Source organism: Mustela putorius, unplaced genomic scaffold (genome assembly GCF_011764305.1).
Source record: "Mustela putorius furo isolate JIRA1106 unplaced genomic scaffold, ASM1176430v1.1 tig00000831_pilon_pilon_pilon, whole genome shotgun sequence".
Classification (NCBI taxonomy): Eukaryota; Metazoa; Chordata; class Mammalia; order Carnivora; family Mustelidae; genus Mustela; species Mustela putorius.
In genome coordinates this window covers 7,887,975-7,902,747 of record NW_025421490.1, presented here as the reverse complement: position 1 = coordinate 7,902,747, position 14,773 = coordinate 7,887,975, and the positions used below count along the sequence as shown (strand labels likewise).

At 44.6% G+C, this 14,773-nt stretch overlaps 1 protein-coding gene across 2 annotated transcripts in view; it reads left to right on the top strand.

Moving 5' to 3' along the window:
• Positions 1-14,773, top strand: part of DCDC2 (doublecortin domain containing 2) — a 132,103-nt gene that overhangs the window by 36,605 nt on the left and 80,725 nt on the right. For both annotated transcript variants that reach the window (XM_045085096.1, XM_045085097.1), the window contains exons 4-7: positions 3,632-3,708; positions 3,833-3,964; positions 6,758-6,904; positions 8,678-8,732. In XM_045085096.1, coding sequence (XP_044941031.1) covers positions 3,632-3,708; positions 3,833-3,964; positions 6,758-6,904; positions 8,678-8,732 — 411 coding nt within the window. The remainder of the gene's footprint in view (positions 1-3,631; positions 3,709-3,832; positions 3,965-6,757; positions 6,905-8,677; positions 8,733-14,773) is intronic.

Here is a 14,773-nt window from a genome sequence, read left to right as displayed (position 1 = left end):
TTCGCTCTCTTTGTCTTTAAAACAAACAAATCTTTTAAAAAATAGTAATACTGAAGAAAAAGGATAATTACTTAAAAAACTTCTTTGGACCAATTCCTAGTTTGGACGTGTGTCTGCTATATTGACTCCTAGGTGAGTTATTTTCAACTCTCGTGTCTTTTATAAATGGCCCTTTTCTTCTTGTTTATCAAAAAGTGGTAGACATTGATGACATATTTTGTAAAGGACTTTGTTTTCCTCTTTGATGCTGTTGTGCTGTCTTTGCAAAGTAGTAATGGCGTTTCCCCAGAGATTACCATTTGGAGAACCTCCTCTTTCTTAAATCCATACAGTAAGGAAAATAGAGTTGAAATCTTTTTGTGTGGTTTGGTGTATATTTTGCAAATAAATAGCTTCATTACATTTTCCCCACCCCCCCAAATGCCTAGGTTTATCTTTATTATGGGCAGTCACAAAAACCTGATGTATTTTTTAAATACGGACTTTAAAAATGGTATAGTGAGTGTTTCCAAGAGGTGAGCAGTCAGGAGATTTGGGGAGGGTGCTCCTTTAACAGCATCGTTTTCTCAGGTCCTGAGACTGAGTTTGATTTTCTTGGCCTAGATTTCGAGAGGTTTCAAGAGGTTTCAAAAGGCAGGTGGATCCTCTGAAGCGTTCAGCCTAACAGCCCAAGGGAGTGGCATTGCCTCTTGGTTAATTAGTTCATGGAGCCTCCCTTTGGGCTAGTTTAGCAGGATTATCCCTATTTTTACAGATTAAGAAAATGAGGTGTGAGGCATTGAATTGGTTCTCATCGAAGGTGTGGCGGTTCTCATCCGTCCTAGAGGGCAGAATGGTAGACCCGCAGCCATTTACTCCTTTTTTAGACTTTGGAGTTACTCTTTCAAAGATATATTTTCAGAGCAACACTTTTGTTTACACTGAGCTCGTTTTTATAACAAACAGGTGCATATTTTTTGAGTCATGTAGGTTTTGCTTGAATTTGACTCAGCTGTGGTTATGGTCCTGTTAAGCAGCATGTGGAATCGGTGAACTTGAGTTAAATCACGTATAGCCTTACTGGGTTCACACAAAGCATTATGGGCTTTGAAAAGTGTTTATTATGGCCATCAGTGACAGAAAGACCATTTAAAAAAGATAGGAGAGACAAAGGGATATTTTGGAAAGCACTTGTGATTTGTACCGAGAGACCTGCACTAAGGTCCTGGTTCACCGCGTTCTAACAGAGTGAACATGACTCCGCCACTTGGGCCACCATTGGCTTTAGAGCTGGTTTCAGGAACAATGCGAGGCCGGTATTTATTCAGATCTCTCTCTCCCTATCAACCTCCTCACCTGTTGACCTCTCACATTTCCACTCAGGGGATGACTCTTTTCTCTGAGTAATTAGGTTTTCCTACTTTTCCATATCCACGTAAACTGGGTTTTCTGAGAAAAGTGTTGGACGCAGTGAAGAACCCAGTCAAGAGAGCAGCTGTGTGCATGTCCCCCCTTTACTCTGTGGTGGTTCCAAACTGACCAGACCAGTTAGGAGGATTATTAGTGTGCTGGGTCCAAAATGAAAGTTGGAGTTTTGAATTGATACCTTTTCATTTGATTTGGTCTCCTAATCCTAGATTCCACGACCAACTTTGGCCAGCCGTTGGCCAGTCACCAGTGCAAGCCATTCCTGCTACCCAGGGTCTGAGTGGGAGAACCTCACATCCCACCCCGGGTGTCCATCCCTCCCTAACTAGTGTGTTGACTGATACTTGATTTTATGCTCATATCTCACATACTATTTATTTTTAAAGGGCAAGGGAAATTGTATGGACTAATATGGAAATTTACAAATTTTAGAGGCATTCTAATTGATTATTATGTTTTCCATTATCTAAAGCCATAATTCTCTACATTAGCACCATGCAACCAAGCCCTCATCCCTGAAAAGGGTTCTGGAAAAATTTCCCTTATGTGCAGTTGATTTGGCTTATTTTTGTGTGTGCAAATATAATTGAGGTTATTATTTGAAATGCCAACTAAAAAATGCACTGTAAATGAAAAATAGTAGTTTCCAAAAAGTTTCATTTGTTTTATACAATGATCTTACTTTTTTTTTTTCAATTCAATGTATTATTTGGATTATTTTTTCAGATTAGTATATCTGAAAACAAGCTAGTTAACTTCATTATAATAACTCAAAGCAATATATATTTAAGGTTAATCTTCACTTCACCTGGTTAATCATGAACATTTGGGGAAAATTTTTACCATACTGAGGAAAACAATTATTATTCAAAACAAGTGGTTTGATTTAATTCTAGTAACAACCTATATACTCAGAATTATATGATTATTTTTGAGTCGTGTATTTATGAATTTCTGTATGTTACGTTTATAGATATGTATGCTTTAAAGAAAAATAGCACATTTTAGCCAATTCAACAAGAACTTTGAAGTTATTTGTTTATATAACATGTTCACTTTCACCTTTAATTCAAGAATCCAACAAGGAAGGCCTTATATAATCAAGGTCAAGAGCCGTTTGAACAAAATTACTAGAGTATGTCCTCAATACAGTATGGGGTAATAGTGAGGGTAGCACCATAGGACGCCATAGGGATAAGCAATGGAAAATCAGATAAATCAAACATGTCACGTGTCAGATGATGGTACGTGCTCTGGGAAAATCATCAGGGAAGGGCGCTGGCAGAAGCTTTAAGACAAGCCTATGATTCATGGGTCTGGCAGAGGTAGCTGGAGACCACACCACGGTGGGCGTTAGCTTTATTATAAAGGGCTGAGGTTCCACCCGAGGCAGGTGGAAAGGAGAAAATGGTGAAGAGGGAGATGAGGGGGAGGGGAGGGACCTCCGGGAGCTTCATGCCTGTTGGCCCCAGTTTCCTTAAGTTTGGAAGGAAATGAGCTGCTGAGAGTGAGTGTGCCTGCCGCGGAATTTTAGAGTTCAGCACGAGGGGTAAACCCTATGTCGTTGAGTAGGGAGGTGAGGGTGGCTGACAGCCCAAACCTGGCCTCAGGAGAAGGTACCCTGGGGGGCCCCGAGCTTCTTGCCACTGGCAATGGAGAGCCTGGAAACAAAGTTTAGGGAAAGTGGGCTGATGGAGAGGGGAGAAGTGGAATCCGTGGGGGAAATGGGATGGGGTCATGTTGTGGGGGCGGTGGGGGGAGAGGGCTAAATGTTCACGTACCCAGGGGGTGGGACTAGATGGGGTCATGTACCTTGGGGAGGGCGCGCCTAGATTCAGCCCCAGAGAGGAGTTATGCTGTGGATGGAGGGGGAGCCCTTCAGAGTGCCAGATTTTGTAAGATTACTTTGTTTCTTTGTTAGGGGAAAGCAGTGTTTAAAATGTTGCCTTGAAATTCTCAGGAGAGGCCCAATTGTGGGCACAGATCAGGAGCAGTAAGCCACGGCATAAGGGAAATTTTTCCTGAGAGCTTAGTTAAGGGCACGCGATGTTGCTAGAAAGTGAGCCCGGAGTGTTTACGTCCTTGGAAAAAAAGAGCAAGTTTTTAACAAGGGCATAACAGGTCTCAGCCCGTCCCTGAAAACCTGTAGTTTTACCTCCTAGAAAAAAAAAAAAAGAAAACCTAACAGATGCTCAGTGATGTGCATTTCTTTGCTTTTTTAAAGGTGAAGCCCGTAATGCACAGCAGAATCAACGTGTCCGCACGCTTTAGAAAATCGCTTCAGGAGCCCTGCACAATCTTGTAAGTTGAGGACTTTCACACTGTGGTTGGAAGGTCTGCAATTTGTTTTGTAGCTTTAAAAGTATAACTGTTTCAAATAGCCCAGCTCACTGGTTTTACTTTTTTTTTTTTTTCCCCTCCCCAGCTTGATTGCAAATGGAGACCTCATAAATCCAGCCTCTCGCCTCCTCATCCCCAGAAAAACCTTGAATCAGTGGGATCATGTGCTACAAATGGTCACGGAAAAAGTCACTCTGAGGAGTGGGGCTGTCCACAGGTACGCCAAAGTCATCTTCCATGGGTGGATGGGTTGTAGAAATGTTCAGGATGATCTCAAGACGCTCTAGGGAGTCACTGGACCGCAGTCTGGGTTCCAGAGCCTGTGTTCTTAATTACTGAGCTATTCTCTAAATAAATGTCACAAATTTATCTTTAATTAAATGTGAACTATCTGTATTGCCTTTGCATATTTATCTTACTGATTTATAGATGCTCTTTACATATTAAGGCAATTGGCTCTTTCTCCTATGAGTTTTAAATGTTTCTAGTCTGTATTTTTGATTCTCTTTATGTTTTTTTTTTTCCTTTTTTTGGTATACATTTAAGTTGAATTTTGGTACAGTCAAATGTTCAGTCTTATACTTAAGATCATTAAGTTTTATGACTAACTTAGCTTTTCCTTATTCCAAGATTATAAAAATATTCTGCAGTGTTTTCATCTTGTACTTTTAATTTCACTTAAACCTTTGATCCTTCTAGATTTATATTGGTGTCAGGGGTGAAGACAGATCTTAAAAGTTCTTTCTTTCTTTCTTTAGATATGCAGTTATGTCTTTTGACATATACATAAATGTAAATTCAATATAAAGCACCCAAAGATATATACACACAGTTGCATGGCCCAGATACACGTGTTCATACCTATATTGATTGGAACAAATTCATACATGGAAATAAAATATTTGCAAGTCTAAATACAGAAATGAAAATATATATTCCCCCAAGCCTACCCCAATATTTGAATACTTGGAGAAACTCAATTCTCAGTGTAATGGCAGATATGCGTGAGATTTGGTTGCTGGTCACTTGGGACATACCCATGTTCCTTTAACAGAACTTAAAAAGTCTTGTGGTTGGACCCTCCTTGTGCTTTAGAATATTTCCATACCAGAAGCATCCCATTAAAACTGGCTCAATTCCCTATTTCTTTCTTGCTTTTTGTAAAAAAGGAAGAAAGCAGGTCAACCAAAGTCCTATAAAAGAAGGGTGAAATCATGGGTTAGAATTTATTCAGTACGCTTAACTGCCTGCAGAGGAAACCAGTCAAATCTTGGCTATTTCCAGTTTGGCAGTGAGGCTGTCAATTAATTTCAAGCCATAAAAGTGGAGGACTGACTCCGACCTTCCTATTTTGAAGCAAATGTCTGGGTCCAGGCCAGCCATTCTCAGCCTGGACTGTTTTGGCCCTGGGGGACATTTGGCAGCATCCAGTTATTTTTGGTCATCACGGCTAGGGATGGGGCAGCTGCCACTACCATCTAGCGGGTAGAACCCAAGGGCACTATTAAGAACACCTACAGTTAGTTCACAACTAGGATCCCAACTTTCCTTCCCTGCCTCCCAACAAAGAATTATCAGATCCAAAATGCCAGCAGCACCATTGTTCAGAAACCATGGTCTAGGTTAAGGAGGGAAAACCAGAAAATCTGGGTTAAGTGTTGATAATTAGACTTACAAGGATAGAATTACAGGTTAGAAAGAAGGAGCATCTTTACATTAAATCAACCCAAACATATTTCAGGGTTTTTGTGGCTGTTTTCTTTGTCCGTCTTCCATCATCAGTGAAGAAGCAACAGATCCATGCCTTTTTCTTTGCACATGTCACCAGCCTTTATTAGATAATGCTAAGAAGTCTAAGAATTTTTTCATGGTTTTCTTGATCTCCTTCCAGTTACGAACTCTTGTTTATCACCTTCAGAAATAGGCATTGTCTTTTTCATGGTATTTTCTAATAGTCTGCTATTTCTTGTTCTGTTAAAAAATTTTTTTCTGTGGACCCTTTAAATCATGTAGTGAAGTTATCACTGTTTTTTTAATAAGTAACATATTCACTGTGGTCCACAGCGGCAGTTTTACAGTAAAGGGAGGTGCTTTGTGAAGTCCCTTGATTCTGGGAAGATGGGGGGAGGCAAAAAAAAAAAAAAAAAGGGGAAGAGGCACGAGTGCTATGCAGTTCTGCACCATTAACCCTCGCCAGGGGCTCCTTTGCCTCTTGTTTTCTGCCCCCATTCTGTGTGTGTTTGGTGTAATGTTCTGGCTGAGGGCCTTTGCACAGAATGCACGAAGTTTGTCAACCAGACAAATACATCAGGAAAGTGAATTGTAAATGCGCTCACAAAATAGAAGTAGAAGAACCAACCTTAGCGGGAGCTGAGCACCATTTAAAGCACCACGTTTGGCTGCCTGGGGGGCTCAGTTGGTTCAGCATCTGCCTTTGGCTCAGGTCATGATCCCGGGGTCCTGGGACCAAGTCCAGCATTGGGCTCTCTGCTCGGTGGGGAGCCTGCTTCTCCCTCTGCCTCCCCCGCGCACCCTCTGTCTCTCATGAATAAATAAAGAAAATCTTACAAGATAAAATAAAGCATCGTGTTCAGTGCTTTCCATCTGAAATCTTACTATGACAACAGGAGAGGATTCTACTGTTGGGTTGGTAGTTTATTGGGATGAAGAACTTGTGCCGAGAGAGAGAGAGAGAGAGCGAGCTCTCTCTCTCTCTCTGTAGACCATGTAGCTGTTTCTACATGGTAACCCTGGTGTTTGGATGAATCTAATGACTTGGAGGCTTTTCAAAATCAATAATTAGAATAGTAACAAATAAATAGAATAGTAACAAATAGTAACAAACAGTAACAAATAGAGCCATAACAAATAAATAGAATAGTAACAAATAGTAACAAACAGTAACAAATAGAGCCAACTTAAGAGAGGGATGCTTCTTTGAACTTCGTAATTTTAAGCAGCTCTTTCATGCTTGTTAGAATTTTAATTGTGGGCATTCATGTTTCGGCAGACTTTACACATTAGAAGGAAAACTTGTTGAGAGCGGGGCCGAGTTGGAGAATGGGCAGTTTTACGTGGCCGTCGGCAGAGATAAGTTTAAGAAATTGCCTTACAGCGAATTACTTTTTGACAAGTCCACCATGAGAAGGTCCTATGGGTAAGTGTTCATCCTCATGGACATCTCCTACTTATGACTTGGAATAACACTGAGTATTATGCTGACCAACAGTATATATTGTATAATCTTCCTCATTGCTTAGAATGGAGAGCTTCTGTGAGATATAGATATATGTATATATAGATATATCTATATCTCACATATACATATATAATATATATATATATATATATATATATTTTAACTTATTTATTTTTGCCATGATTGGAGATTGGAGATTTTTCTTTTTGCACAAAAAATTATAATTTTGGGGGAACTATGAAAGGCTATATAGCATTTTTAAACTATTCACTTATGAATTCATAGTAAATATATATTTAGTAAAGATTTATTTTGGTGAAGAAGATACAAGGCCGTGGGCTTCTATGTATCATATATCATTTGAAGTTTTAATGATGTCTCTGCTGGTTAGCTAGACCAAATAATTTTCAGTTGGTGCCTATACAAACATCTACAAGTGTCAAAAAATGTAATATTTTACATTTCTTTTAATAATAATGGGATAAAAATGATATAATTCTCCTTGTGCAAGTAAGTAGGGCAGCAAGAGAGACTATAATTATTACACGCAAAATTTTAAAGATTGCTCCTTAAATTACACACAGGGCCCTGTGACCCCTTTTTCTCTAGGGAGTGTCATGTATTTGCAGAAGGCGCCTTACTTCAGCTGAGCAGAGGGCTGGCAGAGGCAGGCGTGCAGAGGCCTGGCCCCTCGCAGGTGGGGGCACCCCCTGGCTTGCTCACGGTGTGGTTTTTTACCACCTGTGCTGCTTCTCCCAGACATTCTGTGGTCCCTTAGCTCTCAGAACCTGACTTTTCGTGACTGTCTTTTGCCGGGGTGTGTGTGACTTGCACAGAGACAACACAAGGTCACTGATTTTTCTCCATTAATTTAACGTTTGAGAAGCTTGATGGTGAGGCCAGCCCAGGGCTTCCAAATAAGTAAGGGATGAAATGGACTTTTGGGGTGGTGTTTGCAGTGGGCAAGAGCACAAGGTTTTCCAGCACTGTAGAATTACTTGCCCGCAGACTTGTTGATGACCATCCTTAGCCGTCCATGATGTCAGATCTGTCACCATCTCTGCTGAGCGACACTGGATTCCCCTGACGTGGGCTACCGAGTGTTTTTGAGGGCGGGGAGAAGTCTGTAGCTCATGGTGGCCTCTTGCAGACAAATCAGTTACACATCTTCCTCTATGTGTGGGGTTCTTTTCAGAGGGGTCAGTGGGTTCCAAGATAGGTCTCTCTCTTCCCTGTGTGGAACAACATTCCTGTAGCCAAAAAGAACTTTTATTTTTTATTGAGAATGACAGGTCTAGAAGCCCCCTTGAATATAAACACCAGTGTTTTGCCTTTCTGAGCTTCTGACCTAGACACTGAGGACATTATGAAAACAGTGGATGTTTATTGTTTTTGAGTCAAGAGGAAACGACTTTTTGAAACGCATCCAGAAAGTTTGGGGATTTGAATAAAAATGCTACAGAAAAACTTAAGGTGATATTAAAAGTTTATAGGGAGCATTGATTATAATAGTTTCATGTTAAACACTGAAGATCTTTTGGAATGGACTTTGATAATTGTACAGTGGTCTTTGTGAAATCAGGAAAGTATGTGGTACTTTTTGTGAAACACCCGTGTCCCTTAGACAGATAACTTGCAGGTTGAGGTGACCAGTTGGGACGACAGTTATCTTGCATTCGGTATTATTTGTCAGTAACATTCCAATTTCTAAATTGCTGTTTGTTTCCACAGTCAGAAAGCCTCTTCACTACCTCCGATTGTAGGATCCAGAAAGTCTAAAGGGAGTGTAAGTATCCGATGCTTTACTCATTAAATACTCTCTATTTCTTTGTGGTACAGGGAGGCTGTCCTCTGGGTTTCATTTAAACTTGAAGACATAAAACGTAGCTGCCTTGTGGTATATAAGCAATTTTGTGAGACAACACTAGAACTTTAATGTTACAGTTAAGGTCTTCAAAGTGAACTAACATTTTAAAAATAGAGGTTCCAAAGTAGGTATCTTTTTCCTTGTGTATAGACCTGATGTGACTGACTTCACGGTTGAAATCTGGGCAATGATGCATAAAAGTAGAGGATTAGGTCACATTTCTGGTCTGCTCAGTCTGGTTTCCTCTCTCCGACAAAGACTGAAAAAAGGGAAGTTTTTGTTAACTTGACGATTGCCTATTTTTTTTTTTTATCTTCCTTTAAAAGACCGAGAATCACTCTGCCTCATTCCCTTTCGGAATTTTTCCCATCCATGATTGGTCCACATGTTTGTTAACTCAGTGAATGTCCATTCCTAACCTCTCCCAGGGGAACTGTGGCGAACGCGTAGTAGGTGACTTTGTAACCTGTTTGTATCTTTGGTCTGTGCCCCCTCACAGGGAGGGGTGTGACGCCAGGCTGCAGGTCTGCTGTGACAGGCTTTTCTGGCTGGGGCTTCTCTCTGCTTTTTCGACTGAGCCCCCGGGGACCAGAAGTGATCAGAATTGCGTTGACACCCCCAGCCTGCACACTGCCACCTGATTTAACTCTGCACAATTCTTCTGTTGGTATTTTGTGACATCGGCGACTGCTGGGTGATGATATGTCTCCTGATGATGATTTAGTGCCCCCCCCAAACTTTTTATATATCATGCACAATTCTTTGGAAAAAAAAACAATTTTGTGTGAAATAGTGCTGAACTCAGAATAACAAGTGACAGATATTTATGACCCATTCATGAGCTCAGGCTCTCAGAGTTGGTGACCAAGGTTTTGCCCCCAGGACCCGTACAATCTAGCTGAAGTGGAGAACAGAGCCTGAAAACGTCTCGACAGCGAGTATCTGGTGAGATGGGTAAATGTGAGGCAGAGGGAGTGAAACGTGTGTTTGCCAAAGTGCATGAAGGAAGTCGAACATGAGCCATGGCTTTGAGAGATGTTTGCAACAGGTGAAGGCTGATGAGGGGAAGAGGTTTCAGATGGACAGGATGGTGTGAGAAAGGGGCCAGGGTGTGCTCTCCGAGAGGCAGTTACGCAGGCTGTGATCTGTGCTTAAAAACAAGAAGGGGACCTCTGCACAGACAGGAGAAGGAGCACCTCCAAAGGCTCCCACAGAGTCCCGATGGCCCGCCGGGAGGGAGCTCACGTCCATGACCCCCGGGGACAGGGAGCTGCTCAGGAGCGTGTGTGGGGGCTGGTATGTCTGGAGTGGCAGGTGGTGGCCATTTCAGATGGCCTTGAATGTCAGAACCAAGAGTCTAGTCCTTATCCCGGAGTTGAGGGCAGCTCACAAAGGCTTCCTCAAAGTGAGAGTGTGAACCCAAATCCATTCTAGGAAGGTTGGATCTTTTTTGTGTAGAAGGGCTTAAATGGTGAGAGGCTGCGGATGAGAGATGTCTGTCACGCGGCCATTGCGAGCAGGAGCCTTGGCGTCCGGTGGAAAAAGAGCCAGGCCAAGGAGGCACCTGTTGCCCTTGAAGAGACGGAGGACTTTCTTGGTGACAGGACACGGGGGGTTAAGGAAAACTTGGAGCCAGAGATAGCTGTGAGTTCTCAAGCTTGGATTGCCTGGAAAATAGGGCGACACTGGCTGGCCAAGAAGAGGGCCGTCGCGGGAAGTGATGACCTGCCCAACTTCAAACATACTGAGTGGGGGGGGGGGTCAGCACGAAACCCAGTTGGGAGTGTGCAGCTGTAACTGTGGAGATGGAGGCCTGACGAGGACCCGGGGTGACGATCGCAAGTCCATCCGCGTAGTGGTCATAGCTGGAGGACAGACCTGGCTCTGCTGTTCCTTCCTGGCACCCCGCGGGTGGCAGCCCTCTTCCTGCTGTTCTGGGGGGAGCCTGGAGAGGGCGCACGTGGGCCGCAGAGGACCCAGCCCCAAGGCAGCCCGACAGCATGGGTCTGCAGAGGAGAAGGGAGGAGAGAGAATGTTCCAGTGGCTCAAAGATCGATTTTAGCCACTACCGAAGCTAAGCAGAACCTGTGAATGTAGGGTTTGGAAGTTTTGTCCTCTCGCTCTTCTTCAGGATTTTGGGGCAGAATCCTCTTGTCTACTGGGCGTGTGTGGGCTTATCGACCCCCTCAATGCCGCTTCAGGAGTGGTGGTCAGACAGAGATCCCGGGGACTTCATCACTGACCCGAGGTCAGCTGAGAAAGTTGGCGTCAGAACCGAGACCATAACTCAACTCTTTGCATTCACAGTTAGCAGACTTTGGAATTATGTGCTTATTATTCTGAGGTTTGGAATGTCTACATTTTTTTTTTAATTAAAAATGTGCAGTGTGTTTCCTGCTTGAAAATTCATGGGCAAGAGGCACGTCCGTGTAGTTTCCTTGTTCTCTCGCTTGTTTGGAAGTTACTTAGAATCTGTGCCGTGAATCCTGCTTCATTTAAGGGTAAATGGAGTTTCCTGCATCTCTGGCACAGAACAGAGCCCCCGGGAGATGGAGATGAGCAGAAAAAGACAGGGCGCTCTGAACGCAAGCTACACTTGGGGGAGAACAAGGTTCAACTAACAATTCCAGAAGTCGGTATATAATTCCAAGGTGTAGTAGGATTGAAAGAAAAGTGCAGAGCGGTAGGAGCCGATGATAGGAGGGCCTATTTAGGAGGGTCGGTCGGGATAGGCCTGCTCTGGGGAAACGACCTTGGAGGAAAGGCTCAGCCACATGACACGTGTCCTCATAGAAAGCAAAGACTCAGAATTATATTTCCACGCTCTGACGTAAATACAATACCAGTAGGGTTTGCCTCTTCCCACACACTGCAAGAGTGTTCTGTCTTTTCATCCGTCTGTCCGTCTGCTTGTTCAGATGGCCATCTGACACATACTTCTGAGCAATTACTAAGGTGCTCGGAGCCACTTTATTTTCAAATTTTTATTATTTTTTATTTTGTTTTTTTTTTTAAAAAATTCTTTAAATTTTTAAAATTTAAAAATTTTTAATTAAAAAATTTTTTTTTTTTTTTAATTGGAGCCACTTTAAAGGACTGGCTCGCAGTGGCAAACAGATCGCTTCAGACCTCCCGGAACCTTCCTTTTAGTGCTAGTGCGGTGGGTTGTGGTGGAGGAAGGGTGGCCATGGACACTCTCCACCTCCAAGCAAATGGACACATCATTCCACCTGGTGCTAAGCGCTAGGGGGAAAATGAAGCAAGGCCCAAATTGGTAGAAAATTCTCTGAGACCTTAATGACGTAAAGGAGCCAGTCCTGTAAAGTGGGGCAGGACCGGGAAGAGCCTCTGTGGCGGCGGCAATGGTCACAAAGGCCCTTGGTGGCTTCTTGGCAGGGGAGGAGGGAAGAAGAAGACCAAGTGGTCTGAGATGGGAGAGGCGCGTCGGTCTGTGGACTCCGAGCTAGGAGTTTGGATTTTATTCCTCGATGGGACACCGTCTGAGGGTTGGGAGAGAAGAGGAGGATGTTGGACATACACGTCTGAGGCTCACTGCGGCTGTGGTGTCTGCAGGGAGCGGGTCGGGGGAGAACCGAAGCGGGAGGCGGGGTGGGGGAGGTGGCTGGACCCAGGCCTGGGACGCAGGTGTCCCGGACGGGGTAACAGGCGAGATGGACATCTGTGACAGTTCATCCTAGAGGATCTTGTCACCGTGGTCTCTGACGGGCGCATTCACCCAGCAGGCGTTTGCTGAGCACATGTTACGTCCTGGGCACTTTGGAGTGCTTGTGGGGGAGGGAGGTCGTGAATGCAGAGAAAACAGTAAGGGGATGGATCGGACCTTCTAGAGCAGGAGAAAGACAAGCACGCAGTACGCTTGGTATTGATCAGGGATGAGCCCGAACACATCCAGGTGTGGGAAGAGGCAGTAGGAGGGCGGTGTCCTCTGGGTGCTGGGGGCAGGCCGCTTCCAGGAGGCTGTATCCGAGCAGAGGGGCAGATGCGCCTGGCACACGCAGGCCCTCGTGAACCTGGCGTGTGGCGCGGGTGAAAGCCGGACGATGAGCCCCACAGGGGGACCATCGCCCTGGACAATTCCAAAGTCACAGTCTTGGTTTTTTTTTTTTAACAGAAGGATTATTTTTCTCCTGTCCTTTAATTAATTGGGTCCCCGGAGAACATGCATGTTTTTAGGATCGTTCACTGCTTGGCACCGAGTGGGGGTGTGCATGAAGGGGTTGGGGGAGACCTCACTTGGGATGGTGGGGGCCACCCACGAGTCAGCAGGAAAGGCAGCCCTGAAATGCTGATTCAAGTCAGGGGAGATGCAGAACTGGATTTTTAGGAATTCGTTTCTGGCAAAGCTTTCTAGGAATTGCTGTGTTGCCTAAGGAAGGGGAGAGGGGGTGGGAGCCTGAGAGAACTTAGTGGGGAAAGAAGGGAAGGCTTCCAGAGCGTACGCAGGGGGCGCTTGCCGGTGGGCCAGCAGCACCCACCCCGTGGTAGGGAGTGTGGGTGGTGAGGGCGTTTCCCGGGCTCAGGCAGACCCTGGCAGAGCAGCCCAGGAACGGCCCTGTGCAGAGCAGGATGGCCCCAGAAAGCCGTTCCCTACCCAGACTCCTCGTGCTGGGGGAATCACAGATAGGAGCAAACGGAGGGTAATTTTAGCTTGGAGTTCTGGCCTTGAAAACAAAAGGAGGGTGGAAGTAGATGGTGTTAAAGTCTGTGGTGTGAAAACCACCCCCGACATCGGGAGGCTGCCCGGGCACACGGTGCGGGATCAGGGCGCCCCCTCGTGGAAGATGTGTAAACTCAGGCACCGTCGGAAGTCAAGCCCGAGTTCGTGGCTCTTCTTACCCTGTGGCCCTTGAATCTTGGCGATCTGTAGTTGACAGACTCGAATATTGTCATCGCTGAAGTTCTGGTAAAAACAAACAACTCTCCACATAGCACAGAGTCACTGTAAAGCGAGATAAATTCCAGATGCTCCCGAAGTTCCATTTTGCCTTTTGGGAAACTGAGTCCAGTGTAGATAAAAAGGCTTTTTGCGCACGAGCCGTCGCCAGAGACGTCAGGGAGAGAAATGCCAGCCTGAGTTTGGGGCCACGTTCCTGGTCAGGAGTCTCCCTTCTGGGTGCATCTCCGAGGCGGGGGCTCCTTTGTGAGGCAAAACCCTCACAACGTCCTCTTAAACTTGATGCTTTCCGGCCTCTGGGCCTTTGGCACGTGTCCATGGGGCTGAATGTCTTTCCTGTGGTCATGAAAGACACCTGAGTTGACAGGTTCATGTTGGAAAGAGCCTATGGAGCTCTTAAAAAAAAAAAACAGTTTTAATAAAGTAGGAGGGGCCGAAGGGGTCCTTTCAGTTTGTTTGTTGATTTGAGCAGAGGATTGCTAGTGCCGCCCCGTGCACTGCTGCGTATGGGGCAGGAAGCAGGGCAGTGGTCCAGGTCCCGTACCGGGTTTGGTTTTCTCCCAGGACACGCCACACAATCAGGCTGTTTCTTGATCGACTCTGCTTTGGCGTAAAGCCACGGTTTGTCACCTCCCGGTGGCCTTCTCAGGGAATCACGCCATGTAGTGAATATTTGCAGTGTCTTGGCATCAGGAAGCTTTTGTGTCATAGGAAAACCAGACCTGGGTAACCTTGAGAAAGTAAGTTCCCCTGTACCTGTAAAATGGTGACAGTAATACCATATTTGTGTTAAATGGTATTTAGCACATGAGAAGTACTCATTAATACTGTTTTATCACCCTGCAAAGCTGTTTGAGAAAGGCAACTCCTTTATTTCCTATACCCCCAAAGTAGCCACAATTCTCCATTTATGTATCCAGGTTATAAGTCCCATGTGGAAGTCTCAAAAAAGGAAGGAAAACCCCCCTCTCCATTCCTTTGTCCTCTTACCCTCCACAATTTATTTGTAGACCAGCTATAATTTATATAATTAATTACGTGAATA